The sequence below is a fragment of the Martes martes genome (genome assembly GCF_963455335.1).
Source record: "Martes martes genome assembly, chromosome: 16".
Lineage (NCBI taxonomy): Eukaryota > Metazoa > Chordata > Mammalia > Carnivora > Mustelidae > Martes > Martes martes.
Window position 1 is genome coordinate 2,579,653 of NC_137904.1, and position 27,936 is coordinate 2,607,588.

Genomic DNA, 27,936 nt, shown 5'->3' on the forward strand with positions numbered 1-27,936 from the left:
GGCTGGAGAGAGAGTGGTGGGCAAACAGCCAGGGGAGCAGACAGACAACCAGAGAAAGAGGCTGCCAGCCAGTCAGGGAGGAGCAGACGGCCAGGCAGGCAGACACCAGAACAGGACGAGCAGGTAGAGAGGCAGGCGGGAGCCAGGATCCAAGGAGGCAAAGCGAGAGAGGTCGGTGGGAGAGGAGAGACGAGAGGAGAGGCGGGTGGGCAGAGGGGGACGTGGACGAGAGGGAGAAGGAAGCCCACCAGCAGATCCACACGCAAGGCACACTTGCAGGAATGACGAGTGTGGGGACAGGGGCGCACCTGCAGCTCCTGGCACATGGCGGCGGGCGGGCAGGGGTGCCCGGCCCACGGGGAGGGGGCGCCGAGGCAGGCAGGCTGAGGCGCACCCGGTGTGCAGGGGTGGCCCACATCCACGTGGGGACACTCCTCCCCAACACACGCCGCCGAGGAGCCGGGGAGAGGAGGGAGCCGGGCACACGAGAGGAAGAGACAGACGCATGGAGGCAGCGCCCGGAAGACAGAAGTAAACAGAAACAAGACAGAGGTGGAAAGTCACTTAGAGGTGACAGAGCCTGAGAGCCCGGAGGGAGGGCCCGGAGTCAGTGTCGGTGAGGAAATTAAGTCACACATACAGAGAAGCCCCTGCACGAAAAGAGGGGGATACCCAGATGGCCTTGCACAAAGGGACCGGAGGAGGAACAGGACAGAACCGAACAGAGGAGGGACAGGAGGTAGACTCGGCGCAGGACCGACGCAGGAGGCGGCCGGGAGACTCCCAAAGGCCGGGTTAAGAAAGAGACAGAGCCCCCGGCTCGGTCAAGTGCATCCGTGTGTGCGTATGGGGGGTGGCGCATCAATAAAGAATTTTCTAGCCTCCTAAGCAAAGCTGGCACAGGATTCCCTGTCATTCCTACTTTCTGTCTGCTGCCTACCTACCCCTCCCGCCTGAGGTGCTACTGAGCACTGCTGGGCCTGCCAGGGAGGGCAGCTCCGCTGAAGGGGCAGAGAAACAACCCAGGAGAGAAAGGGCTCCCCCGGGCAAGGGAGGGGAAGCAAGGACGGGGGCAGAGGGAGATCAGAAGAATGGGAGGAAGCTGCAGTTAGGAGAGGTGACAAGGACAGAAAAGGGTAGAGAGGAGCTTTTTGCCCTCCTTCCTTTGCCGGCCCTGTTCAAGAGGCAAGTTTTAGAGGACTTCTCGGCTGCATCTCCGAAGGAGAGAGCTACTTTGGGACTCCTTTCCAACCTTCCATCCGATTCCGGGCTCCACTCCTAAGATACACACTGGGGTACGGTGGGACATCATGGGCCAAGCAAGTGGGATGAAAATGCCAGGCGGACCCCTACCTCTTTTTCTCAGTCCCAGAGACTTTCCTGTTTCACGGTACCTCAGTTTCTTCTACTGTTACCCGTGTCGGAGATCACGGAGAAAAGCGAAATAGACTGCAAAGGGAGAAAAGAGAAAACAATTTCACAATTTTTCCGACTTGACTCTTTCCCCTTTATTCTAAAAATCTGTACTCCTGACCCCTCAATTAATTTCCCAAGTCAGATGAATTTTATCGTCGAGTCTTGGGGGGAGGGGAGGGCGAGGTAAAGCAGAAAAGAGTGCAGAGAGAATTTACAACAATTATAAATCACCAAAAAGCCTGGGCAAAGGGGAGAATCAAACATGGACTCCTTTGAAAAAAAAAAAAAAAAACCTCAATCATCGTATCTATTCATATCTCTCCCCCAAAAGTCACTAGAATTTCTGTCACTTTTTTAAAAGAAAGGGGAGAAAAACCCAGCCCCGCTCCTCACTTGAAGGATACGTACACAATTAAATGCGTTTTGACTCCAGTGAGGTATGCAGAAACAGAGTTATATATAAACATATATTTCATCTTTTCCTTTTCAATGCCTGAAGGGGAAAAAAAAAAAAAAACCTTCACATCAAACCACTCCCTTCTGAAGTATTCAGAAAAAAAAAAAAAAAAAAAAAAAAAAAAAAAGCTTTTCTTTAAGAGAAGGGAGGTGGGGAGGAAGAGACTAGTAAAGAAAAGAAAAATATTTAAATCTAGTTGGACTAGTATCTAACTAGTTAACCTTTAACAATTTATGCTGATGTCAGACTGAGCATGAGTACTGATTAATGCCCCCCCTCAAATATTTTTTTATAGGGGGGGGAGTTAGAAAGAGCAGCCATTTTTGTTTTATGCAGAAATCCTTCATGCCCCCCCCCAACGCGCACACACACACTCACACACACACTCACACACACACAGTACACAAGGAAAATATCTCTATTAATCTGTGCACTAATCAGTTATGAAAAAAGGGAGAAATTTGTGGGTTTCTGGGTAGAGGCTTGGAGATGGGGGTGTAACAGGGGAGGAGAATGGGGGGGTGAAAACTGAAATATTAAGCCAGCCATTTTGCTTTAAAAGGGGATTTTTCCCCCCTCTCCCTTTCTTCATGGAGGGGGTGGCGGTGCTGGGGGGGGGTTGTTTTAAAAATAATTTCAAGGCGGCCATCTTAGTGCCTCAGCTCTGAGAAATATTTCTGAGCGCCCCCCTCAGAATTTAAATATATTTAAAGCAACGGAGAGGGGGGCAGAGAGAAGTCGAAAACTTTTATATATATATATATATTTTTAATCCCCCTTTCTTGTTCTCTTGGGAGGAAGGGGAGAGGGGGGAAAAAAGTCTCTCAATTTTTTCCAAGACAATTTTTGGGGGTGGTTCGGCCCCCCTCCTCAGCCGGCGGCCCCGAGGGGGGGGTTCTGGAGGGGGGTGGCCCGGGGGTTTGGGGGGCTGGGGGAGGCGGTGGGGAGGAGGAGGAGGACGCCGCCGCCGAAGAGGAGGAGGAGGAGGAGGAGGAGGAGGAGGAGGAGGTGGTGGTGGTAGCGGTGGGGGAGGCGGGCGGGCGGTGGGTGGGGGGGTGGTGGGGGGGCCAGAGCCACAGGATGGCTTCCCCTCTGAGGGACGAGGAGGAGGAGGAGGAGGAGATGGTGGTGTCGGAGGAGGAAGAAGAGGAGGAAGAAGAGGGCGACGAGGAGGAGGAGGAGGTGGAGGCGGCCGACGAGGACTACGAGGAGGACGACGACGAGGGAGCGCTCGGGCGCGGGCCGGGCCACGACCGGGGCCGCGACCGCCACAGCCCCCCCGGCTGCCACCTCTTCCCGCCGCCGCCGCCGCCGCCGCCGCCGCTGCCCCCGCCGCCGCCGCCGCCCCCGCCGCCAGGTAAGCGGCCGCCCCGACTCCCCCCCGCACCCCCCCCAGCCCGAGCGGGAGCCGCGGGCGCGCGAGGCCGGGCGGGGGCGAGGCACCCACCGCGCGGCCGAGCCGAGGCGAATCCGGGGCGCGGGGCGCCAGTCTCGGGCCCGGGGCCCCGCGGCGGGCCGGGCGGCGGCGGGCGGGCCGGGCTGCGGCGGCCGCCGCGGGGCCAGGCCTCTTCCCCTCCCCCGCCGCACCCCTCCCCCGCCGCCGCCGCCGCCGCCGCCGCCGCCGCCGCAGCCTCCGCCACTGCCGCCGCCGCCGCCGCCGCCACCGCCGCCGCCCGGGCTGGAGAGCGCTGGGCGCGAGCTGCGCGCGCGGACCGGGCCACTCGGTCGCGGCTTTCGGGGGAGGAGGAGGAGGAGATTTTTTTTTTTACCCTCGGCGGGGAGGGGGTAGGCAGGAAACGGCCGCGGCGAAGCCAGGGCCCCCTCCCTGGCCGAGCGAGGGACCGCGGAGACCCTGGCGGCCGGACGGCGGCGTGGAGGAGGGGCGCGTGGGGGAGGGGCGGCCGCGCGGGCGCCCCTGGGGCTCCGGCCCGAGTGGGGTTGCACTGAGGTAACGGGGGATTTCCGCGTGTGGAGCGGACCGCGGGCCTAAGCAACCCCCCCCTCAGGAGGGGGGGCGGGGGCCGGGGGCGGGGGTCGGTCTCCATCGGACCCCCACCTGCGGGGACCCCGGTGCCCGCCAACTCCGGGGCGTGCGGTGGCACGTGGGGGAGGGGTCGCGTGAATGTCTGCGGGCGGCTGGGGACCGGGGGCAGGTGGTGGCCGCACTCCACGCAGACCACTTCCTGGAGTCAGACTTGATGCTGCCGCCTGTCCCCCCGGCTCGTCCCGGGGAGAGCACTCCTTTCAGATTGGGGAGCGCGGGGAGAGTGTCTGGGAAACCAGATGCCCCCAACTCCACCCCCTTTATCTCCACTCTGCTCCGGGCTCTTTTGTGTCAAGTGCGCCCCCCCCCCCCAGCGTGACCCCGTCAGTCTGGGGTGGCCGAGCTGCCCAGCTGTGACTCTCACGTGGCTGCCATTCACTGTCACTCACTCTCTCGCGGAAACCACCCGCACCTTGATCACGCTGGGGGGCGTGAACTGCCCACCCAGCTGTTGTGCAGCTTGACCGTCACTCGGCACCCCTCCCCAGGGATGACAAGTCACCGGGGCCGCTCTCTGGGCAGTTCCCCCAGGGTTAGAAGGGGCAGACTGCTGCCTCGCATGGTGGGGGGGGGCAGCAACGGCCCCACTCAGACCACCCTCCTAGTGGAGTGATTTCTAACCTTCTTGTGGACAGGGGAGCACTCTGAGGGTGCTCACATCTGCTGGGGGCGTGAAAGGGGACATCCAGACCCCCAGGCCTCTGGGTGCCACGCAGCACAGATGCACCAAACTTCAGGACGCTCTTTGTAAAACTGTCACATTGATCTGTGGGGGTGATGTAGCCAATGTTCCTGTTCAATTGAGAGCACCTTTGAGGGAGTATGGGGTGTCTTCTGGGGGGCGCAGGCGGCGGAGGCAGGTGCGTGTCTGATGGAAACAGGGACCCCCCCCCCCACCAGGCTTGTCTGAAAAAGGGAAAAGTTTTTACAAAGTTATCCCAGAGAGCCCCTGGATTTGCAAGAGGGAGAAGGAATAAAAAATCGTGGGGAGGGGGATGCCTGGAGCTGGGCAGATGCAGCTAAGAAGAGAAAGAAGGATGTCAGGTTGTGTCAGGGCCCGATTTGTGCGGCCAGCGTGGAATGTGGTATTTGGGTGTTTTTGATCCCGGATTTGGGGATGTGAGAGAGAGAGGGGGGCATGAAAGAATCTGAGGTCGAGGTGGGTCTTTGTGTCAGTTCCTCCCTCCCCCTCTTCCCCTCTGTTCTCTCAACAGCCGAGAAGAAACGTCAAATGTTTAAAAAAAAATTTTGTATTTGAAATGAAAACCCACCTCCTCGCTCTCCTGGGGGCCGTTGCATCCCCCCCCCCCTTCAGCCCTCCGAGTCCATTGAGTGACCCAGATGCAGCCCCTGAGATGACTTTCAGAGGCAAAACTTTGGGGAAATATTTTTGGTCCGCTCGTTATTTCTGTCTACCTAAGTGCGGGCAAAATAAGCCTCCTGGAAGGAAATGTGTGCGGGCCGCCCTCCCTCATCCTTCTCCCGAGTGTGAATTTGCGCGTCTTAGACGTCTATTGTTTTTCATTCTGACGGCTTTGATTCTCACCATTTTGTTTTACATTCTTACCCAAGACCGATTTTATCCCTTCCCCCCTTCTTGGCTCCTTACATTGTTAAACGTTTAAAATAATAGCGCTTGTGTTGGTGGGGGAAGGGAGCAGGAAGCCCAAAACTCATTTCTTCTCCCTCCCCCTTCTGGCAAGTCTCGAGAAATAATATAACATAATATATAGATGTGATTCCTTGGGGGTGGGGGTGGGGAATGATTGTGGGTGGTGCGGAAAATTCTGGTAGTTTCTTTGCAAAAGGTCTGAAAATACAAACCCACCCCCTGCGTGCAGTACGCATGTGCAGCAGACCTATTATGGTGGTGCGTTGTGGGGGAGGGAGGGGAATTTGAGAAAAAATAAATATATGTGTGAGAGATTGATGGTGAGATTAGAGGGAGAGCGGGGCGGGCGGGAGGCGCGGCCTGGGCCCGGCTCCGCCCGCCTCCCCCCTCCCGCCGCCCCGGCGCGCCAGGCCCCGCCCCCGCCGCGCGCCGCCCCCCGCCCCCGCCCGCTTCCCGGGATCGGAGCCGGGGTGTGGGAGAGTCTGGGCGCCGGGCCAGCATTGAGTGGCTGCTGAGACCGAGGTTGGGACTTGGGTTTGCTTTATTGCCCTCCCTTTCCCTTCCTCGCCGCTCCGCGCTGCCTCTCCCCGCCACCGCCGGCCTCCCGAGCTCGGGAGCCTCCTGCCGGGGCGGGGAGGGCGGCGAACAGGCGGCTGAGGTCCCCGGGGCAGGTGCCCCAGCCCCCCGCGGGGCGGGTGGCGGCCCAGGCCTCGTCCCTGACGCCGAGCCAGTTGGCCTGCCCCTGCCACCGCCCCGGCGGCCTCCGTTTCCATGTTCACATTAAGCGACGTCCCGGGGTTTGGGGAGAGCTGGCTGTTGGGGGCGGGGGGGGGGGACCATGGCGTCTTGCTGACTTCCTACTCCAGTCTGCACGCTCTTTGCACGCTCTTTGCACGCCCGGGGCCTGCTGCACGGCCCCCCTCCCGCCTTCCCCAGCCCCGGTCTAGAGGGTGATCCTGCGTCAGAGGACACAGGATACTGGCGTTCTGAGGACAGGTAGCGAGGACGGAGGCGCCGGGATCCCCAGGCAGTGGAAGCCGTGTTAATTGTGGCTAATTTTCCCTTGGCTGTTGTGGGCCGAAGGATTGTGTGTCCTAGAGCAAGGGGCTGGGCCAGGCCCAGGCTTTCCTCCTCTGCCCCGAGCAGGACAGGTCTGGCTGGTTAGTCTAGTGCCTGCTGGGGGCGGGGGGCGCGGAGGGAGGCCAAGCAGGGCCCCGGGTCTGTGGCATCCGTGTCCTCCCCAGACCCGCGGCGGTCGGGGTCATGGAGAATTGGGCTGGGGGACACATCAGGGAAGCCCCAGCCCTGATAGAGACATCTAGGGAGAAAGTCCAGGACCTAGGCCTGCTGAAGGCAGGTAGAGGCAGCCGTCTGGATTTGTGCTCAGGCCTGTGCTCGCGTGTGTGTCTGAGAATGCATATGCTGGGTGTGTCTTTGTTTCCAGCTTTGTTTGGGTCTCCCCGGCTGCTTCTGTATGAATGGGACTAAATTTGGAGGGGAAGGGTGAGACCAGGGGACAAAGGGGAGGGCCCCTGAGTTCTCAGAGGGAGCAGGGTTATGGAAATAGATTTGAGGGAAGGGAAGAGGAGGAATGCTTAGGTAATTCAGTGACTGCTCCCGTAGGGTTAGGATGTGATGGACGAGCCAGACGCTGCGGTCCTGCGGGCAAGATGTGAAAATGACTGGCAGGGACTTCTTTTTCTCCAGGGCCGTGTTAGGGTGACGGGAGGCTTGGCGATCATCTGAGGAAGTATAAATAGAGGCCTCCCTCGTGGCGGAAGGGATGTGAGGGCCCCGGGTGTTAGTGTGAGATCCCAGGTGTCCACCTTTGGCTCTCCCGTCTCAGCATCTGGCTTAGGGAGCTGCCAGCTTGTGTCTCCCCACTCCAAGTGCTGGGGTCAGGCCAGGCCAGCAGCTGGGCATGGCTTCCCCAGTTCCCGGGCAGGATGCCAGCTGGCTAAGTGAGGGGGAAGGCAGGAGGAGCCCTGGCGGCGACTGAAAGGACCTGCCACAGTCCGAGCCCATGGCCTAGAGCCTGCTCCCTTGTTAGTAGGAGGGGAGAGGAGGGAGTGGTTTGGCTGCTCTTCCCTTCTGACCCCTGACCTCCCATTCAGAACCCAAGCGTCCCAGAGTACTCGAAACACTCTCTGTTTGCACCCAGTGAAGGGAGGCGAGGTTTGGAGGAGTTAATGCCCTAGTTCCTAGAGAGTGGGAACGGGAGAGATGAGGAGGGCTGAGGTCTAGGGGCCGCCGAGCCGGGGAACCTGGAGGCTTAGGTTTTCTGGTGCTCTCTGCTCCAAAGATAAGGATGACATCCGGCTGCTGCCTTCAGCTTTGGGTGTAAAGAAGAGAAAACGAGGACCCAAGAAGCAGAAGGAGAACAAGCCAGGAAAACCCCGGAAACGCAAGAAGCTTGTAAGTGTTAAGGACTCCTGTCTTCACGCAAGGCTCAGCAGACCTCTTCCCAGGCACCCGCATTTTCTCGAATTTTCTCTGTCCTTCCTGATTATTCTATTCGAGGGTGGAGGGTGGAGGGTGGAGGCTAGGGGGCATCCGGGTGTCAGGGAGGTCTGACGCCCCCTCCCCACTCTGGCTCACCGCCCCCGTAGCTCCCAGATCTGGGACCCCAGCTTCAGAGCCCCCAGTGTCCATGTGACTTGCCTTCGCAGCCTCCAGCCCCCATCGAGAGCAGGCTGTGGGCACGGACCGCACCTTCCAGAGCCTAGCAGCCCCATGTCTCCTTGCCACTTTGTTCAGTTCCGCGTGCCTCAGTTTCCTTATCTGCAAAAAAAAAAAAAAAAGCAGTTGAAAAATAGATAAGTTACTATTTCCAGAAAATTGTTGTGAAGATTAAAAGGGATAATACGTGTTATGGGCTAAGAACAGTTCCTGGCACATGGTAGGACTGAAGAAATGTTATTTTTGTTTCTCTCTCTCAGGACAGTGAGGAGGAATTTGGCTCCGAGCGCGATGAGTACCGGGAGAAGTCAGAGAGCGGGGGCAGCGAATATGGAACAGGACCAGGTCGGAAACGGAGGCGGAAGCACAGAGAAAAAAAGGAGAAGAAGACCAAGCGGCGGAAAAAGGGGGAGGGAGACGGGGGGCAAAAGGTGAGTAGAATTAGGGAGTTGCGGGGGGATGCATCAGTGTTGAACACATGGCTGGGGAGGGAGGGAGGGAGCACCCCAAGGAGGGGGTGCTCAGTGGAGAAGCTATAGAAGTCGCCCCAGAGCCTCAGCTGGAAGCTAGTGGGGAGGGAGGGAGGCATGCAGGGGGGCCCAGGATGGGGGCCGGAGAGGCACCTGCCTCATGGAACCCCCCCCCCGAAAGCCCCATGACACCCTGTCACTCGCAGCAGGTAGAACAGAAGTCATCTGCAACTCTGCTTCTGACCTGGGGCCTGGAGGACGTGGAGCATGTGTTCTCCGAGGAGGACTACCACACGCTCACCAACTACAAAGCCTTTAGCCAGTTCATGAGGTAGGACTGGCCGGTGGACACTTTCCGGGGGGATGGGGGAGCCCCCGCGGAGCCGGATAAACGCTCAGATGCTGCTCCCCAGAGAAACACACGGCACAGACACACCACACTCCGCACAGAACTTGAGAGGACCCTGGTCGCTGCAGGGTCCAGGGACCCCGGTCAGGATCCCTTCATGAGAGGATGGCGGGGGACGGTCATGATTCCAGTGCTGGGTTCGAAAGCTCTAGTGACAGAAGACAGTGAGGGCTGATGGCCCTCGCCGCCCCAACCGTTCTGGCTCCCTCCACAGGACTTCTCTCTCCACTGAAACCGAGAGAAATGAGTGTTGCCCAATTTCCTTTGCTCGGTTATCAAGTCCTCTCTGTCCTTGGCTTAGGACCCCGTGATTAACAGTCACGCCCTGCTGGCTGTGGAGCCTGGGCTTCGGGGACCCCCCCCCAGTAGAGTAGATGATAGCAGAGTGGCCCAAGCCCGGCGAGTGTTCCCTCCCTGTTGTCAGTACCCTGTCTCTCCTGCCTCACCGCTGAGGACCGTGCTGCTGTGAGCACCATGGTCACCTGAGTCCTTGCAAGAGTCTGACCCCCCGCCACAGAGCCTAACGTGCCTGGCCTGTCAGGCTGCACGTGCTAGGGCCCATGGAACTTGCTGGAAAAATGCAGAGAATCCTGGCAACTCACGGTATCATCACAAGGATGAAACACGACTTCGCTAACATACGTGATAGGATCTTACAAACTAGAAAAGATTGGAAGCGTTTTTTTTTTTTTAAAGATTTTTATCTATTTATCTGACAGATAGAGATCACAAGTAGGCAGAGAGGCAGGCAGAGAGAGAGGAGGAAGCAGGCTCCCTGCTGAGCAGAGAGCCCGATGCGGGGCTCGATCCCAGGACCCTGAGATCATGACCTGAGCCGAAGGCAGAGGCTTTAACCCACTGAGCCACCCAGGCGCCCCAATTGGAAGTGTTTTTATCAACATCTTTGTTTGTTCTATCTTTTCTCATCTGCTGTGCGTATACCTTTCCTTTCTCCTCGTATGTTTTCTGGGTTTTTATTTTTTTTCTTTCTTTCTTTTTTTTTTAAAGATTTTATTCATTTATTTGACAGAGATCACAAGTAGGCAGAGAGGCAGGCAGAGAGAGAGGGGGAAGCAGGCTCCCCGCTGAGCAGAGAGGCCAATGCGGGGCTCGATCCCAGAACCCTGGGATCATGACCAGAGCTGAAGGCAGAGGCTTAACCCACTGAGCCACCCAGGCGCCCCTATTTTTTTCTCTCTTAAGCTCTATATCAGGTTACCTTTAAAGCGAGGTTGTGCCTGACGGGTTGTAGCCTCCCGGCCCGGCGCGAGCACAAACGCAGACTCAGCCCCTGAGGGGCGTGGCGGAGTCCGGACCATCTGTGAAGGTCCCGTGTCCTCTGCTTCTGCATTTACAGGCCCCTGATCGCGAAGAAGAATCCTAAGATCCCGATGTCTAAGATGATGACCATCCTTGGGGCCAAGTGGAGAGAGTTCAGTGCCAACAATCCCTTCAAGGGGTCGGCAGCTGCGGTGGCGGCGGCGGCAGCGGCGGCAGCCGCAGCTGTGGCCGAGCAGGTGTCAGCTGCCGTGTCATCGGCCGCCCCCATAGCACCTTCCGGACCCCCCACCCTCCCGCCACCTCCTTCTGCCGATACCCAGCCCCCACCCATCCGAAGAGCCAAAACCAAAGAGGGCAAAGGTGAGGAACCCCCCCCTTGCTTAGGACCACCGTCCAGGGGTCCCGAGGCCTCCGTGAACTGCGTTATTCCAGGACGCTGTGACGTCCGACCTGTCTCCCTCACCCCATTCCTCCTTCAGGTCCAGGCCATAAAAGGCGGAGTAAGAGCCCCCGAGTGCCTGACGGACGCAAGAAGCTTCGGGGGAAGAAGATGGCGCCCCTGAAAATCAAGCTCGGGCTGCTGGGTGGCAAGAGGAAGAAGGGGGGCTCGGTGAGCGGCCCGTCCCCGTCGGCTAAGTGCCCCGGCGTGGGGGGGGGGGTCAGGGTCCAGGGGTCCAGACGCAGGGGTCCGTGAGGGAAGTCGGAGCAGGAGCGGAGGCCTGGGGAGGGGAGCGCAGTGAAGCCGGCCTCCCTGACCGCCCCGGGGCTCCGGGCAGTACGTCTTGCAGAGCGATGAGGGCCCCGAGCCGGAGGCCGAGGAGTCAGACCTGGACAGCGGCAGCGTCCACAGCGCCTCGGGCCGGCCGGATGGGCCTGTCCGCACCAAGAAGCTCAAGAGAGGCCGGCCGGGGAGGAAGAAGCGAAAGGGTAGGGGTACCAGCCGTGTGTCACCTTGTCCGTCTGGCCGCCTGTCGTCCCTTGAGGGCCCCTTTTGTGTCCCCCTCTAACTGCTGTGTTCAGCCCTTCTCTCCCCCATCATTTCTCCCTCTCTCTCTCTCTCTTTCTCTCTCTCCCCTTCTGTGCCCTTTGCCTGCCCTGGTGTACATGACAGTCCTGGGCTGTCCCGCAGTGGCCGGGGAAGACGAGGTTGACGGCTACGAGACGGATCACCAGGATTACTGCGAGGTGTGCCAACAGGGTGGGGAAATTATTCTGTGCGACACCTGCCCTCGTGCCTACCACCTCGTCTGCCTTGATCCAGAGCTGGACCGGGCTCCCGAGGGCAAATGGAGCTGCCCCCACTGCGTGAGTACCTGCTGCCCGCCCTGGGAACCCACCTGTCGGCTTGCTGCCCCCAGACGCCTGGCTTTCTCCCATCCCTCTGCTCCCTCATCAGCGTGTTTGGGGATGGAGGTGTCCCGTTCCTTCGTTCCTGCCGCCTCCTTTGCCCTTCTAGCAGTTAGGTGTCCTGTCTCTGTCCCTGGCTTCCGGTCTCACTGCCTGTCTCCTCCCTTCCGTCTATCTCCGTGTCTGGCCTTGGCCTCCCAGGAGAAGGAGGGGGTGCAGTGGGAGGCCAAGGAGGAGGAGGAGGAGTACGAGGAGGAGGGAGAGGAAGAAGGGGAGAAGGAGGAGGAAGACGACCACATGGAGTACTGTCGCGTGTGTAAGGACGGGGGCGAGCTCCTATGCTGCGACGCGTGCATCTCTTCCTACCACATTCACTGTCTGAACCCGCCCCTGCCCGACATCCCCAACGGGGAATGGCTGTGTCCCCGATGCACGGTGAGTCGGCCCTTCCCGCCGGGTTTCCTGGCAGCCCCGACTCTTCCCATCTCTGGGACCCCACCATCCGCCTCCCCTTTCCGTTCCCGTCCCTGCACTTGGCCTTTGACTCCCTCGTGGGACCCCGAACTCCTTCTTCTCTAACGATGGCACTTTTCTCCTGTGTTTCCTCCTTGTGCGCGCCTGTCCCCAAGTGCCCCGTGCTGAAAGGCCGTGTGCAGAAGATCCTGCACTGGCGGTGGGGGGAGCCGCCCGTGTCCGTGCCGGCGCCCCAGCAGGCCGACGGGAACCCCGATGCCCCGCCACCCCGTCCTCTTCAAGGCCGATCGGAGCGAGAATTTTTTGTCAAGTGGGTAGGACTGTCCTACTGGCACTGCTCCTGGGCCAAGGAACTTCAGGTACGCGGCCTGTCCTTCCCGCTCTCTGGGACCCCCTGTGCTGTTCTAGAACCTTCCCTCACTTCAGGCCTTGGGCCCTCACTTCAGGCCTTGGGCCCTCACACCCTCCCTCCGTCCTTAGTCTCTGCGGGAGTTTCCTTCGGCCTCCACTCCTCCCACCACCAGCCTCCCTTCCCTTTCTGCCCTCAGTCCACCGTGTGCCTGCTCCCTTCGGCCTGTTACGTGCTTGCCCAGTTCGCTGTGCGTCTGTCCACCCCATGCTGTTCCCCACCAGGGGCTGGTCCCCTCTCCCCTGCGGTCCTCTTCGGATGCTGGGACCATCTTGTCCCCTCCCTCTGTGCCCCGTCAGCTGGAGATCTTCCACTTGGTGATGTACCGAAACTACCAGAGGAAAAACGACATGGACGAGCCCCCGCCCCTGGACTATGGCTCCGGCGAGGATGACGGCAAGAGTGACAAGCGCAAGGTCAAGGACCCGCACTACGCGGAGATGGAGGAGAAGTACTATCGCTTCGGCATCAAGCCGGAGTGGATGACCGTCCACCGCATCATTAACCACAGGTGAGCCTCTGGCCTCCCGCTCATCCAACCGCGCCGTCCCCTCCCCTGCTGCCACTGCCGCCCCGCCAGAGGCTGTGTCGCCGCGTCCGGCACCTGGTGCGCCTGCGGGAGTCCGGCCGCATCTCTCGGGGGCCTGGGTGGAGAGAAACCAGACGTAGAGTCCAGGCTCGTGTGACCCCTTCCCCGTGGCCTCTGATCTAATGACCTGCGAGGCTGGGTATCTCGGGCCACAAAGGCCAACGTGAGAAACACGGTTCAGCCAGGCCCATGTTTGTCGTGCTTTCTTCGTGGTGCACGTTACCACCAAACATTTTCTACGCGCGTGTTTCCTGGGTCGTCGCTGCCTTCCACCCCCAGCTTGAGCTCCGTGGACTTGGGGTCCCTTGTCTGTTTCATGCCTCACTGCTGAGTCAGCCCCGCCTGGAACGGGGCCTCCTGCCCAACGGCTGTTTAGTTAAGACTGATTAGATGAAGCCCCGAGGGGTTTTCTGGTTGTAGATTTTTTTCTTTTTTTTTTTTCTTTTTTAATTTTAAAATATTTTATTTATTTATTTGACAGCGACAGAGAGATAGCGAGAGCAGGAACGGGAGCAGGGGGAGTGGGAGTGGGAAAGCAGGCCTGCCGCGGAGCAGGGAACCCGATGTGGGGCTCCATCCCAGAACTCCGGGATCGTGACCTGAGCCGAAGGCGGACGCCCAACGACTGAGCCACCCAGGCGCCCCTCTGGTCATAGACTTCCAAGCAGTGGTGCTGGAAAGCATAGGGTGGGACTCAGCCATCCTAAATTCTCTCCCAGGGCCCCCTCACTGAGGATGAGGCGACAAAGGCTAGCCGTTGGCTGATAATCGTATTTATGACGATTTCTTTCTGCTTGGTCTTCTGCCCACTTTCTCTTGGTCTTCTGCCCCGCAGTGTGGATAAAAAGGGGAATTACCACTATCTCGTGAAATGGCGGGACTTGCCTTATGACCAGTCCACGTGGGAGGAGGATGAAATGAACATCCCCGAGTACGAAGACCACAAACAGAGCTACTGGAGACACCGGTGAGGGGGCCAGGCCGTGCGGTGGAGAGAGTCTGAGGACAGAGCGAAAGCCAGCCCCTCGGGCAAGGGGAGGGCCAGGAGGGGCAGAGCCGACCTGAAATCGAGGGCAGTGGCAGCCGGTGCTAGGTTGTCTGCGGTGGGACTGGTGGAGGAAGGAACAGTGTGAAGAACAGACATCAGGTGCGGGCGTGGGGAGAGGGGATGCCGAGGACTGGGGGTCGGGGGACTGTTGGCACTGGAGGTGAAAGTGGTGAAGGTAAAAAGTCTGGAAGAAAGGAACTGTGAGATGTTTAAGGGAAGGGGGAGGGAGGTCTGGAATGGGTCCAGGAGAGAGCGAGGCCCCGAGGAGCAGGCCTCGCTCACTCCCGCTCGTCTCCCAGAGAACTGATCATGGGGGAGGACCCCGCCCAGCCCCGCAAGTATAAGAAGAAGAAGAAGGAGCTGCAGGGCGACGGGCCACCCAGTTCTCCTACTAACGACGTAAGTCCTCCCTCTCGGCCTCTCTCCCGTTTCTAGATCCAGGCAATTGCAGATTGCCCCGGGCCTCCGGACAGGACTTCCCCAAGTTTCAGCAGCCTCCCTGGACGGTGTCCAGCCTGCCCCAAGCGTGGCTAGGAGCTCTGCCTAAAGGGCCAGAGAGAAGCTTGACGCCCCAGCACCCGGGGCTCCCCCCCGTTCCCACTGCCTTCCTCATTGCCAGTGCTGGAGGGGGAGGGACCGAAGTCTAGAACTTCCGTAAGCTCAGGTGTCCCGGAGGGAACCGTGATCCAACCTGAGCTCCGTGCCAGCAAGGGGGGCGGAGGAGCCCTGACCGTCCCTCTGAGCGCTCGGACGTCTTGACTCCACAGCCTACGGTGAAATACGAGAGCCAGCCGCGGTTCATCACGGCCACAGGCGGCACGCTGCACATGTACCAGCTGGAGGGCTTGAACTGGCTGCGCTTCTCCTGGGCCCAGGGGACCGACACCATCCTGGCTGACGAGATGGGGCTGGGCAAGACCATCCAGACTATCGTCTTCCTCTACTCGCTCTATAAGGAGGTGCTGCACACGGGGGCCCCCGGAGGGACTGGGGAAGGTTCCGGAAGGTGGGAGTGGATGGAGGGCACGGAGGACTGCGGGGAGGGGGTGGCAGCCAGAGGACTGGGGCAACCTCCTCGACCCCTAAATGACGGTCCCCCCCACCCTCGACTCCCAGGGCCACACAAAGGGTCCCTTCCTGGTGAGCGCCCCCCTCTCGACCATCATTAACTGGGAGCGGGAGTTCCAGATGTGGGCACCCAAGTTCTACGTGGTGACGTACACGGGTGACAAGGACAGCCGGGCCATCATCCGTGAGAACGAGTTTTCCTTCGAAGACAACGCCATCAAAGGTGGCAAGAAAGCTTTTAAGATGAAGGTAACGCCCTTTGAGCTCGTCTTTTTGGAGACCCCCAGGTGTTATTTCATTGTCCCCCACTGACATTTAACCCCAGTCTCCTTCCTCCACCTCCCACCCCGCCCCTGCCTTCCTCTCCTGGAGATGTACACTTCTGTCTGTGCCGGACGTGGGGTAGAGGTTGGGGGCTGTGTCCAGTCATCCCCGCGTGGAGGCCACGTGGCAGGACAGGGTAGCTGGCTCCCCCTGGCAGGCGCAGGCAGGACGGGGTGTCCGGGGAAAGCATGGGGCTGGAGGTCTGGGTGCCCGGGCGTCGGGTGGCAGCCGCACGGACCATGGCTGTATTGGCAGAGGGAGGCCCAGGTCAAGTTCCACGTTCTGCTGACCTCGTACGAACTGATCACCATCGACCAGGCCGCCCTCGGCTCCATCCGCTGGGCCTGCCTCGTCGTAGACGAAGCCCATCGGCTCAAGAATAACCAGTCCAAGGTGAGTGAATACCCAGACCTCCGAGTCTGGCCCTGCTTGTGAGAAGGAAGGTTCTGGACTTTCTGCAGCCCGGAACAGGGAGGAGTCCAGGTTGAGGGAGAGGGAGGACTGGGGATTTGGGGCCTGTAATCCCGGACGGAGCACAGGAAACGTCGGGCTCTGTGGTCCAGCCACTTGCCACTAACGGGCCCGTTCTCCTGCCTTTCCTTGCCCCATTTTCTAGTTTTTCAGGGTCCTCAATGGCTACAAGATAGATCATAAGTTGCTGCTGACGGGGACTCCGTTGCAGAATAACCTGGAGGAGCTGTTTCACCTGCTGAACTTCCTCACCCCGGAGAGGTTTAAGTAAGTGACCCCCCAGGGTGGTCTGCAGAGCTGCGACGAGGAGGGGCTGAGAACAGGGGCAGGCGGAGGGTTCCCGGAGGTGAAGAAGGGAGCCTGAGGCCAGGGGCGAAGAACCCGATGGCCCGTCAGTTCCTTATCTCCTTCCGCCTGCTAGCAACCTGGAGGGCTTCCTGGAGGAGTTCGCGGACATCTCCAAAGAAGACCAGATTAAGAAGCTGCACGATTTGCTGGGGCCGCACATGCTGCGGAGGCTCAAGGCCGATGTCTTCAAGAACATGCCGGCCAAGACGGAGCTCATCGTCCGGGTGGAGCTCAGCCCCATGCAGAAGTGAGACAAGAGCAGGGCCACCTGGGCCGAGGGGGCTGGGGGGGGGCTGGGGGCAGCCTTCCAGGAGGCGGCAGCCTCCTCACTGCTCCCCTGGTCCTGTCTCTTCCGCGCCCCGCACCCTGGCGTTCAGGAAATACTACAAGTACATCCTGACGCGGAACTTCGAGGCCTTGAACTCTCGAGGTGGCGGGAATCAGGTGTCGCTGCTCAACATCATGATGGATCTGAAGAAGTGTTGCAACCACCCCTACCTCTTCCCTGTGGCGGCCATGGTGACGCACCCGCGGGGGGCTGCTGGCGTGCTGCTGTCCGAAGATGGGGTGGCGGGCTGCTGGGGGCGGGGGGCGGGGGGCGGAAGCAGGCCTGGAGCTGGGCAGTGGGCGGCAGTGGGGTGCGGGCATGGGATTGCCCAGAGGAGCAGGAAGTCACAAGGGGCGGAGGCCGGATTTGGGTTCTGGGCTTTCTGGGCTGTGTCGGAACACGGGGATGCGCTCCCTGACCCTCCCGTCCTTTTTGCTCCCTTCTTGGCAGGAGTCCCCCAAACTCCCCAGTGGGGCCTACGAGGGTGGGGCGCTTATTAAGGCGTCTGGCAAGCTCATGCTCCTGCAGAAGATGTTACGGAAGCTCAAGGAGCAAGGACACAGAGTTCTCATCTTCTCGCAGGTGACCCGCACCCGTAGCTCTGTGTCGTCCCCAAGACCTGTCCCTCACCTTGTTCCCCGTGGCTCCCGTGGCGTGAGAGGTCAGGAGGTGGCACTCTTGAGAGGTTCTGGTCTGGCGGTGTTCCTCTTGGCCTCAAACCCCTGTTCTTAGCTAAGGTCATTGGAAGTTGCAGGCCAACTTCTTGGAAGCCGGACGGGGAGCAGGGGGAGGGGGAGCCCATGTCTCCTCGGGGTCGTCTGCTCGAGGTTGTCTCTGGGACCGGTAGTGTTCCTTAGCCACGGGAGAGGAGAGGAGAGCGCAGCACGGAGGTCTTGCAACGCTCATGGAAGCAGTGGGTCTGCTCTCCAGAAAGCCACCCAGACAGACAATTCCATACAGATTTTCCGGGCGTTTGTAGATGTCCCTGAAACCTCGTGGGTCTCAGAGGAGAAGGGATGCTAAGTCAAGCACATGTGACAAGAAAGTGGGGCGAGGAAGGGCAGGGGTGGGGGAGCACCCCCGGGGAGCGGGCGTCACGGCCGAGGGGGGCAGCGGCGACAAAGGGATGGTCAGGACACGCCGTGCCTGGCCCACTGCCTCGTCATTCCAGACTCTGTCCTCCTCTCCCGCTGTAGATGACCAAGATGTTGGACTTGTTGGAGGACTTTTTAGACTACGAAGGCTACAAGTATGAGCGCATCGACGGCGGCATCACGGGCGCCCTGAGGCAGGAGGCCATCGATCGGTTCAACGGTGAGGGGGGATGCCTGCTGGGCGCGCAAGACTTGAGCCACCTGCGCCTGGGTCGCTGAAATGGGAGGGTGTTTGTCACCTGCGTGGGTGGCATGGTGGTGTGCAGCTGGGGGGCGTCTAGGAGCTGGCCGCACGGCACGGTTGCCAAATCTCACTGTCCCCTCCTAGCTCCCGGGGCCCAGCAGTTCTGCTTCCTGCTGTCCACCCGAGCCGGGGGCCTGGGCATCAACCTGGCCACTGCCGACACGGTCATCATCTTCGATTCTGACTGGAACCCCCATAACGACATCCAGGTGGGAGCTGGCCTCCCGGATCCCCTGCGCCCGTTATCAGGGGGATGCGGGTTTCTGGCCGAGGGGGTCGTGTCCAGGGTCAGAGAGAAAGAGCTCTCGGGTGTGTAGGAGACCCTTCCTTGCCGGCGGCCTTTCCCCAGCACGTGGGGCCTGTCTCCCCGGCCTCTCCCCTCGTCCATCCGCACTTCCGTCTCCTACCCGCACAGGCCTTCAGCCGCGCGCATCGCATCGGCCAGGCCAACAAGGTGATGATTTACCGGTTTGTGACCCGCGCGTCTGTGGAAGAACGGATCACCCAAGTGGCCAAGAGGAAGATGATGCTCACGCACCTGGTGGTGCGGCCTGGGCTGGGCTCCAAGGCGGGCTCCATGTCCAAGCAGGAGCTGGACGACATCCTCAAGTTCGGCACCGAGGAGCTGTTCAAGGACGAGAACGAGGGTGAGAACCTGCCCTGCGGCCTCCTGAAGGCAGGCCGTGCTCTTCCGGGCACGCGTCTTCGGGAACCCCCGGAGATAAGCTCTCCCGCGCGGCCCCTGGGAGAAGCGTGGCCCTTTCTCTTCCGCCGAGGGTTGGAAGGCCCCGACAGGTGTCCGCAGACTCCCTGGGGAAGGGCCTCCTTCTCCAGCGCTCCCGCGAGAAGGAAGCGAAGTTAGAAGGCTTTGCACGGATTTTCCCCCGGTTGGAACTCACAGTCCCCTCTCGTTCCCCGTCTCCGCCAGGGGAGAACAAGGAGGAGGACAGCAGCGTGATTCACTACGACAACGAGGCCATCGCTCGGCTGTTGGACCGGAACCAGGATGCCACAGAGGACACGGATGTGCAGAACATGAACGAGTATCTCAGCTCCTTCAAGGTGGCCCAGTACGTGGTGCGGGAGGAAGACAAGGTGAGAGGCCGGGGCGGGCGCTGTGTACCCCGGGCCACCTCTGCGGGGCAGCGTCCGTGGGCTTGAATGGGGAGTGTGCGGGGAGTCTGAGCTCTTATCGTAGCGCCGGGGAAAAGGCGGAACAGCTCCTTGGTTTGAGGGGGCGAGACCAGACCTTGGGGAGAACCTGGGGGGAGAAAGTACCCATAAACAGAGGGTGCCTGTGAGTCAGGGCGGGACGGACGCACGTGGCACCGGAGGACAGGCTCAGGGGAGACGCGGGGAGCAGGGAGGAGAAGCCCGCTGCAGGTAAGAGACGAGGAGGATGTGCGGCGTCCCGAAGATTCACGCGGGAGCCGCGGAGGCCAGGCGGCGGGGACGTAGGCACGCGGTTGCGGGGCGTGAGCGCTGGGCAGCGGCGAGGGAAGCCGCGAACGTGCGTTGCGCTGCCTGCAGATCGAGGAGATCGAACGAGAGATCATCAAGCAGGAGGAGAACGTGGACCCCGACTACTGGGAGAAGCTGCTGCGGCACCACTATGAGCAGCAGCAGGAGGACCTGGCCCGCAACCTGGGCAAGGGCAAGCGCGTCCGGAAGCAGGTCAACTACAACGACGCCGCTCAGGAGGACCAGGGTGAGCACCGCCGCAGAGGGGGCACCGGGAAGGGAGGCGCGCCGGCCAGCAGCCTGGAGGCCTGGGCAAGGGGGCGAGCACATAGAGGGAGAGGGAGGCCTCGGGGTCAGGGCCGACCCCCCCGGAGGGGCAGGAGTTTCGGAAGGGTCTGCGGGAGCTGGCCAGAGGCTGGGCGGGCTTGTGGGTGGTCCCAGCCAGCTGGTGGCTGGAGGGGCCCACCGGCCCAGGGTCCTGCCCGGCACCCGCGGTGTAGGGCTGGGGACCGGGTGCATGGTGACTGGACCCCATCCAGGATATGTGGCCCCAGAGTCTGACAGCATTGGCTTGGGGGGGGGGGTCTCCAGCCAGAAAGAGCCCCCGCGTGGGCTTACCCTGGGAGCTGGCCCTGACGCCGCGCCCTCTCCCCATAGATAACCAGTCTGAGTACTCAGTGGGATCGGAGGAGGAAGATGAAGACTTTGACGAGCGTCCAGAAGGTGGCACCTGTTTCCTGATTTCCCGCCGTACCTCTTCCCGGTTCACTCCCTGGTGTCCTTTAAGTCTGCGGTTTTTCCATAAACAAGTGCTTCTCTGTTGACTGAGTAAAGGTCGCGGATAGAAAGGACGGAACGTCCGTAATTTTTCCACTGTTGAAACGGGGTGTAGAGAATCATACTGGGCTGAGATGTCTAGAAGGAAAAATGAGAAAGTTTACAGTTTACATTCTCTCCGGTGGCCCAGCTACTAGTCCTTTAACGGGACCCGTTTCTTCCAGACCTGGTTGCTGGGTAGGTCGAAAAGCGCTTAAAAGGAAATTAGAAGTGTCTGAGACGTGAGCTAGGCCTTCCCCGGATTCTACGTCTCAGGGGCTGGGTGTGGAGAAGGATAGAGGGGTGGAGGAGGTGGGGGACCCCCTAACCAGGCCACCCTCCCTTCCCCCACACCCAGGGCGTCGACAGTCAAAGAGGCAGCTCCGGAATGAGAAGGACAAGCCACTCCCTCCGCTGCTAGCGCGAGTTGGGGGCAACATTGAGGTGGGAGCCGGCCTCAGGCCTCCAAGTGTCCCCTTGGGGGTGGGGCCCCAAGGCTGAGTTCCCTGGGGTCGGGGGTCCCAGCAGTGAGATTCCCCCCCCCCCCACGTTGACGGTCCACGCCCTCCCCTGCGGCCCCCAGGTGCTGGGATTCAACACCCGGCAGCGCAAGGCCTTCCTCAACGCCGTGATGCGCTGGGGGATGCCGCCGCAGGACGCCTTCACCACCCAGTGGCTGGTGCGGGACCTGAGGGGCAAGACGGAGAAGGAATTCAAGTGAGCGCGGGTGCTGCGGGCCCAGCAGGCTGCGGGCGGGGGGCGCTCCGGGTGTGCTCGTGTCCCGGCGGCCACCACGTGATGTGACCTTACTCAGCTGACCGCCACGCTCCCGGCCACGCGGCCTGGTCCCATCTTTCCTGGCTCGATTTCCTGGGACGTGGGCTCAGCCTGCCCCACCTCCCCTCAGCCGAGCCTAGAGCACAGAGGCCTGGCCGCCCCCCGCCTGCAGGGGAGAGGCGCTGGAGACGGGCGCCTGGCCCCGGGCTGTCCTCGCCTCACACTTACTGGCCGGGGAGCTGGTGGACAGGATGACAAGCTGACTGATGGGGCCTAGGAACAAAAAGTACCAAGGCCAAGGACCCTGGGGAGAGACGGTGTGGGGGGGGGGTGTGGAGGGCTGGTCGTGGGGAGATTGACAGGCCCCGGGCAGCGTAGGGTTTTAGGGTATCGGTAAGCCCTGTGCCCCCATCACCACCTCGCCACCCCCACCCCCTGCCCGGCCCTCCTAACCTGCATCCCACCCTACGCTTCCCAGAGCCTATGTGTCTCTGTTCATGCGTCACCTCTGTGAGCCCGGGGCAGACGGCTCGGAGACCTTTGCTGATGGTGTCCCTCGGGAGGGCCTGAGTCGTCAGCAAGTGCTGACCCGGATTGGAGTCATGTCTCTCGTCAAGAAGAAGGTATCAGTCTGTCCTTCACCCAGAGTCGAGCTGGTCCCCTAGGCCGCATCCCCGCTCTGCCTGGCATCCCCGGGTTCTGGATTCAGACTGGCGGGAGAGCTTACTGTGTAGGCAGTGCCTGCAGCTGACCCGTCCCTGCCACCCCCTGCCCCTCCCAGTGCCTATAGCTGACCCGTCCCTACCACCCCCTGCCCCTCTGGGTGCCTGCAGCTGACCTGTCCCTACCGCCCCCTGCCCCCTCAGTGACTTTTGCTGACCCGTCCCTACCGCCCCCTGCCCCTCTCAGTGCCTGCAGCTGACCCGTCCCTACCACCCCCTGCTCCCTCAGTGCCTGTAGCTGACCCGTCCCTACCGCCCCCTGCTTCTCTCAGGTACAGGAATTTGAGCACATCAATGGGCGCTGGTCGATGCCTGAGCTGATGCCCGACCCCAGTGCCGACTCTAAGCGTTCCTCCAGAGCCTCGTCTCCTACCAAAACGTCTCCCACCACCCCTGAGGCCTCTGCTACCAACAGTCCTTGCACTTCGAAGCCTGGTAACTGGACGGCAGGAGAGAAGGCGGTGGGGCTGGAGCCCTACGGCAGGGACAGGAGTCAGGGTGGGGGTTTCTGTCTCCTCACTCTGCCTCCCCCTGCAGCTACCCCAGCTCCTAGTGAGAAAGGAGATGGCGTGAGGACACCTCTTGAAAAGGATGAAGCAGAAAACCAGGAGGAGAAGCCCGAGAAAAACAGCAAAATCGGGGAGAAGATGGAGACAGAGGTACCGTGGCTGCCTGGCTCCCGCAGGGGGGCGAGCGAGAGGGCCTGGTGCCTGCAACCGCTCTGCATCCTGACTCCGTCCGACTTCTAGGCCGATGTCCCTAGCCCAGCCCCATCGCTTGGGGAGCGGCTGGAGTCCAGGAAGATCCCTCTAGAGGAGGAGGTGCCGGGGGTCCCTGGAGAACTGGAGCCCGAGCCTGGGTACCGGGGGGACAGAGAGAAGTCAGGTGGGTGCATGGGCTTAGGGGCGACCAGGGGCTTAGACTCCGGGAGCTCCCTCTTCTGGGGCCACGGGATGAGGGTGACATCCTCCCTTCCTGTCCCCTACCCCCTCCCACAGCCACAGAGTCGACGCCAGGAGAGAGGGGGGAGGAGAAGCCGTTGGATGGCCAGGAGCACAGGGAGAGGCCGGAGGGGGAAACAGGGGATTTGGGCAAGAGAGGTAATGGGTAGAAGTGCTGTGCCCCGGGTCCCTGAGGGCATTGGGAGGTGGAGTCCGGGGGAGCTGACGCCTGGGGCCTGGGGGGGTAGTTGCTCCAGGCCAGGCCAGTCCAGGGGTAGCGTTGGGAGCCGGGAGGGGCCCGAGCACGGCGGTGAGCTCTGCCCCGTCTGCCTTAGCAGAAGACATGAAAGGGGATCGGGAGCTGCGGCCGGGGCCTCCCCGGGACGAGCCGCGGCCCAACAGCCGGCGCGAGGAGAAGGCGGAGAAGCCCCGGTTCATGTTCAATATCGCCGACGGAGGCTTCACAGGTGGGCGCTCCTCACCAGGATGTGCTTGCCCTCCCGGGCCCCCTCGTGGTGCCTGCCTTTTGTTCCAAGTCGCTGCTGGTGGGGCAGGCTCGCACCCCGCCTGCGGTCCTCCCTGGCCGCACTCCAGACTCCCGAGCCCTCTTTACCCCGCCTCGATTCCTGGTCTGAACTTGAGCCTTGCTTGTAACAGCTTTTGGTCCTTAGCGCGAACCAGACATTTCCATCTTCTCCCTAAAGAGCCCTTGGTCCTCTCCCCACCCACCCCCCGCCCCGGGTCCTTCCCTTCTGCCTGTCCGCCAAGCTGGCCGTGGTTCCCACACTCCTGACGCCCCGTGTCTCTCTCTGACGCCCCGTGTCTCTCTCTGACGCCCCATGTCTCTCTCTCCGGCCCGCTTTCCAGAGCTTCACACGCTGTGGCAGAACGAGGAGCGCGCGGCTATTTGCTCCGGGAAACTCAATGAGATCTGGCACCGAAGACATGACTATTGGCTTCTGGCCGGGATCGTCCTGTATCCTTCGATAGAAACACAGGAAAAAAGCGGTTTTCTCAACCTGGAGGGGGGAAGAGTCCACACCCCGGGAAGGGGTGGGTGTCGTATCCCACCCTGGGGAGACGGGCAAGAGGAAATGAGTGTGGACCTCCCTGTTCGGTTCCTTGACGGCCCCTTCCTGCGTCGCAGCCACGGCTACGCACGGTGGCAGGACATCCAAAATGACGCTCAGTTTGCCATCATCAATGAGCCCTTTAAAACTGAAGCCAATAAGGGGAACTTTCTGGAGATGAAAAATAAGTTCCTGGCCCGGAGATTCAAGGTGGGGACCCGGGAGAGGAGGGACCGTGCTGAAGAGGGGCTCGGGTCAGAGTGTGGTTGGAATGTGGGGACGACTGACGCCTGGAGGGGGACAGCGGGGCAGACCCTTGTGTCCGGGACTGGGGTGTATTGGGGTCAGTGTGGGCTGGGTGGGAGGCTGGGGTGCTCTGGGCGGGCAGGGAGGGCAGCGTGGGTCTCCAGCGGGCCCGGCTGCTGGCAGATGCCCACGCCCCCCCAACCCCCACCCCGGGCCCTCAGCTCCTGGAGCAGGCGCTGGTGATCGAGGAGCAGCTTCGGCGGGCAGCCTACCTGAACCTGTCCCAGGAGCCGGCGCACCCCGCCATGGCCCTCCACGCCCGCTTCGCCGAGGCCGAATGCCTGGCCGAGAGCCACCAGCACCTCTCCAAGGAGTCGCTGGCGGGGAACAAGCCGGCCAACGCCGTCCTGCACAAGGGTAAGGGCCGCGGCGGCCCCGCGCGGGGGAGGGCCCACAGCGCTGCGTAAGTCTTCACCCCGCACCCTTCAAAATCTTCCCACCCCTCTGACCCCTTTACCCTCCGCACCACCCCCCTCTGACCTCTGCCCCCACCCCCGACCCCTCCCCCCCCAGCCACCCCGTGGTTTTGAGCCTCTTGGGTTTGTGCAAGCCGGCCCTCGTCCGTCCTAAGAGCATTCACACCAGCGTCCTGCGGAGGGACCGGCCCCCCTCGCCCAGACTCTGTGAGACTGTGGCGCGTCCCTCCGCAGGGCCGAACTCCTCCGTGGACTCACACGCCCGCCATACAGCTAACAGCACCCTCTCCGGGGCCGTGGCCTGCGTGTAGTCCCCCAAAGTCCTTATCCCCGATCGCACAAGTCATGTACCCGCCCCGCGTCTCGCTCACCCCACCAGGCAGAAACTACCCCCGTCCCACCCTGTGACCCTCCCCCCGAAACTTCCCTTTGACCTGCAACCCTTCCTCCCAAACCCTCTCCCCCTGATGATGATAGATTCGACTCCAGACCCCTCTAACCGTCTAACCCTGTCCGACTAGCAACTGACTCCTGGCCCCTTGGATTCCTGTTTTAATTTCCTGATCTATAATGCCGATCCTCTAATCTAACCCGTCACACATGAAAACCTCGACTCCTGAAATCTGTGACACCACTTACCGCCTCCCACGTCTCCTGACTATTTCCTCCCCGTCATCCCCACCCCCAAAATGTCACTCTTGCAGTATGGAATGTTCTGACGACCCCCCGCCCCATGTCTCCCGATGTCCCCCTGCCTCCCGTGTCCTGTGCTCTCTCTCCGTCTGTCCTCTGCTCATCTGGTCTCTCTCTTTCTTTCTCTCCTCCGAGTCGCTCTTTTTGCCTCCTTCATGTCATCTTCTCGGTCTCTGGTTCCGTGGTGTCTCTCCCCCTTTCTCTCTCTCTTTTTCTGTGTCTGTCCCTCTGACTCCTCGTCGTTTCCTGGCTCCATCCCTCCCTTTCCCTGTCTTTCTCTCGCCCTTCTTTCTCCGTGGCCCGGGCCCCAGTTCTGAACCAGCTGGAGGAGTTGCTGAGCGACATGAAGGCGGACGTGACCCGCCTGCCAGCCACGCTGTCCCGAATCCCCCCCATCGCAGCCCGCCTGCAGATGTCCGAGCGCAGCATCCTCAGCCGGCTGGCCAGCAAGGGCACGGAGCCTCACCCCACACCGGTAACCCTCTTCCCCCCCAACTCCAGTTGTCCCTGCTGGTCTTCCTCCGACCCCCACACACACGCTTCCGGCAGCTCTCGACGGTGTGGAGGAACGACTTGCTGGGACACACTCCTCACCCTCGAGTCTCCCCGCCTGTATGTGATCCCCTCGGGAGAGCCGGAGCGGGGCCCCCGTTGCCCGCTCGGACTTCGGAGCCTCTCACGCGGGCACGCGCTCTCTTCCAGGCCTTTCCCCCGGGGCCCTACGCTACGCCTCCGGGGTACGGGGCAGCCTTCAGCGCCGCCCCCGTCGGGGCCCTGGCCGCCGCCGGCGCCAACTACAGCCAGATGCCTGCAGGCTCCTTCATCACAGGTGAGCCGGTGCCCTCCCGCTCCCTGCTTGTCCGAGCTTCGGCCCTGCCCAGCCCCCCTTTACCGGTCCAGCCCATCTCGCTTCCTTGCGAGTTTCTACGGTTTTACGGAACGGAGTCGTTCTGGCCTTTGTTCTTCCCACCCCCGACTTCTCTTCCGTTCCCACTGTCCGAAATGCCACCAAAGGGGTCAGTGGCTTTCCCCAGCCTCCCCCACCACCTGGGTTACCTCCAGGAAAGAGAATCGGAGCTCGGAAAGGGGGTATGGTGAGAGTCGGCACGGGGGTCTGTCATGGGCACCGGGACTCTTAGGGACAGGGGTTCACCCGCTCCCACCCCTGCTGCCCTGGGAGCCAACTAGCAGTGGCAGGAGGTAACCTTGCTGTCACAAGCTACGGTCAAGAGGCCGCGTTTGGGAGCGAAGCTGGGGTTCACGCCCTTGCCTCCTTCTCGAACAGCCGCCACCAACGGCCCTCCAGTGCTGGTGAAGAAGGAGAAGGAAATGGTGGGGGCGCTGGTGTCAGACGGGCTGGATCGGAAGGAGCCCCGAGCCGGGGAGGTGATCTGTATAGACGACTGACGGGCTCCCAGGCCAGCGCATCACCCAGGCCTCGTGCCCGAGGCCGACCCCCAGCTCAGGCTCTGGGACCTGCTGCCAATCCTCCACCTTCCCCACCCCTTGGGCCACCTCTGGGCTAGGCGCCCCCCTGCCCCTCTCTGCGACTCCTCTTCGAGAAGGGCCCTTTGTCTCTCTCCACTCCCTTGCGCCTTTCCCACCGCGCTTCGAAGACTGTGCTGGTGAGAAGAGGTCTGGGTGGGAGGCGGTGAAGCAGGGTCTTCCAAGTATCCTCACCCCCCACTGAACATGCGCGACTCCCCAAGAAGTGCTCGGGGGAGGAGAGAGGCGGAGCGGCCGCCTTCACCCCTGCAGTCCGAGCTCCATCTATAGACGTGGGGCGTCAGCCTCGCCGGTCCTGTAGGAACTTTGGTGGGGACAAGAGCTTTGAAGAGAGGAGGGGGACTTTAGAGAGGGAGGAAGGGAAGAGGAGGGGGGAGCTGCATGTTTCCTTCTCCCACCTCTCCCCAAAACGAGGGTGGAGCAGTTGCCGGGGAGGGAGTCGATTGCTGTTCGGCCTCAGAATAAAGGCGCCATTCCCTGGCTCAGTGACCTCGTGCGTACGGCATGTTGTGTTGGGGGTCTCCCCTCTCCCTAGGGACCAAGGACCCCCCCAAAGAGAGTGATGGTTGGGCGATACTCCCTCAAGCCAAAGAGGAGCTCCCCAATCTGTTCTAGGGACCCGGGTCGCCTAGAAAGGGTGGGAGAAAACGCTACAGGCCCGCAGTGGGGGAGCCCCCGGCTCGGGGGCTCGGGTCCTTGGAGCACTTCTATCCTCCCCCCTGAAGGCCTCGATACGGACTGAATTTGAGTGGATCAGGCAGGGGGCGTAGTCGCAGGACTGCCTTGCCTTTGGGACCAGAACGAAAGAGCGGAGGGCAGGCGGGGGGAGACATGGGCATGTCCTCCTCCCCAGGAGGGGCCGGGGAGAGTGGCAGTTTGCATGGCGAACCCCCCACTTCCTCTTCGCGGCCCCTTCACTTTCTCGCTGCCCCTTTCCCGGTCTCTTCACACCCACTCCTGGGCTGTCCCGACCCCCTCTTCTGTATCAGGTGTATTGGTTGTACATATAAATTATACTTTCCTTTCTGTGTGCTCTGTTGTTTTTGAGTGCGGGAC

General features: G+C 61.3%; 1 protein-coding gene across 3 annotated transcripts; it reads left to right on the plus strand.

Annotated features, from left to right (window-relative positions):
* Positions 1-2,862: 2,862 nt before the first annotated feature.
* On the plus strand, positions 2,863-27,908 carry CHD3 (chromodomain helicase DNA binding protein 3). 3 transcript variants are annotated; one of them, XM_080825622.1, is made up of 40 exons: positions 2,863-3,230; positions 7,832-7,944; positions 8,469-8,639; positions 8,885-9,009; positions 10,445-10,728; positions 10,848-10,978; positions 11,145-11,295; positions 11,480-11,673; positions 11,917-12,150; positions 12,345-12,548; positions 12,898-13,109; positions 14,023-14,154; positions 14,535-14,634; positions 15,003-15,194; positions 15,352-15,552; positions 15,883-16,020; positions 16,244-16,365; positions 16,520-16,693; positions 16,824-16,965; positions 17,225-17,356; positions 17,971-18,088; positions 18,257-18,381; positions 18,588-18,819; positions 19,101-19,267; positions 19,703-19,880; positions 20,291-20,356; positions 20,808-20,893; positions 21,033-21,166; positions 21,705-21,849; positions 22,221-22,383; positions 22,486-22,607; positions 22,698-22,833; positions 22,947-23,048; positions 23,225-23,356; positions 23,757-23,865; positions 24,037-24,169; positions 24,427-24,622; positions 25,686-25,849; positions 26,077-26,203; positions 26,660-27,908. In XM_080825622.1, exons 1-40 carry the CDS (start codon positions 2,954-2,956, stop codon positions 26,779-26,781), a joined length of 6,186 nt encoding a protein of 2,061 aa, XP_080681748.1. In that variant the 5' UTR covers positions 2,863-2,953; the 3' UTR covers positions 26,782-27,908. The 3 variants fall into 3 exon arrangements, with proteins under 3 accessions (XP_080681748.1, XP_080681749.1, XP_080681750.1); XM_080825623.1 differs by having other exon boundaries at positions 23,228-23,356; XM_080825624.1 differs by having other exon boundaries at positions 11,498-11,673.
* Positions 27,909-27,936: the final 28 nt, after the last annotated feature.

Bases quoted from the DNA above. Each gene is read 5' to 3' on its own strand.
- CHD3 (XM_080825622.1), top strand. From the start codon at position 2,954: ATGGCTTCCCCTCTGAGGGACGAGGAGGAGGAGGAGGAGGAGATGGTG. The intron at 16,021-16,243 runs GTGAGTGAATAC...CCCATTTTCTAG, and splicing joins TCAAGAATAACCAGTCCAAG to TTTTTCAGGGTCCTCAATGG. The intron at 21,850-22,220 runs GTATCAGTCTGT...TGCTTCTCTCAG, and splicing joins TGTCTCTCGTCAAGAAGAAG to GTACAGGAATTTGAGCACAT.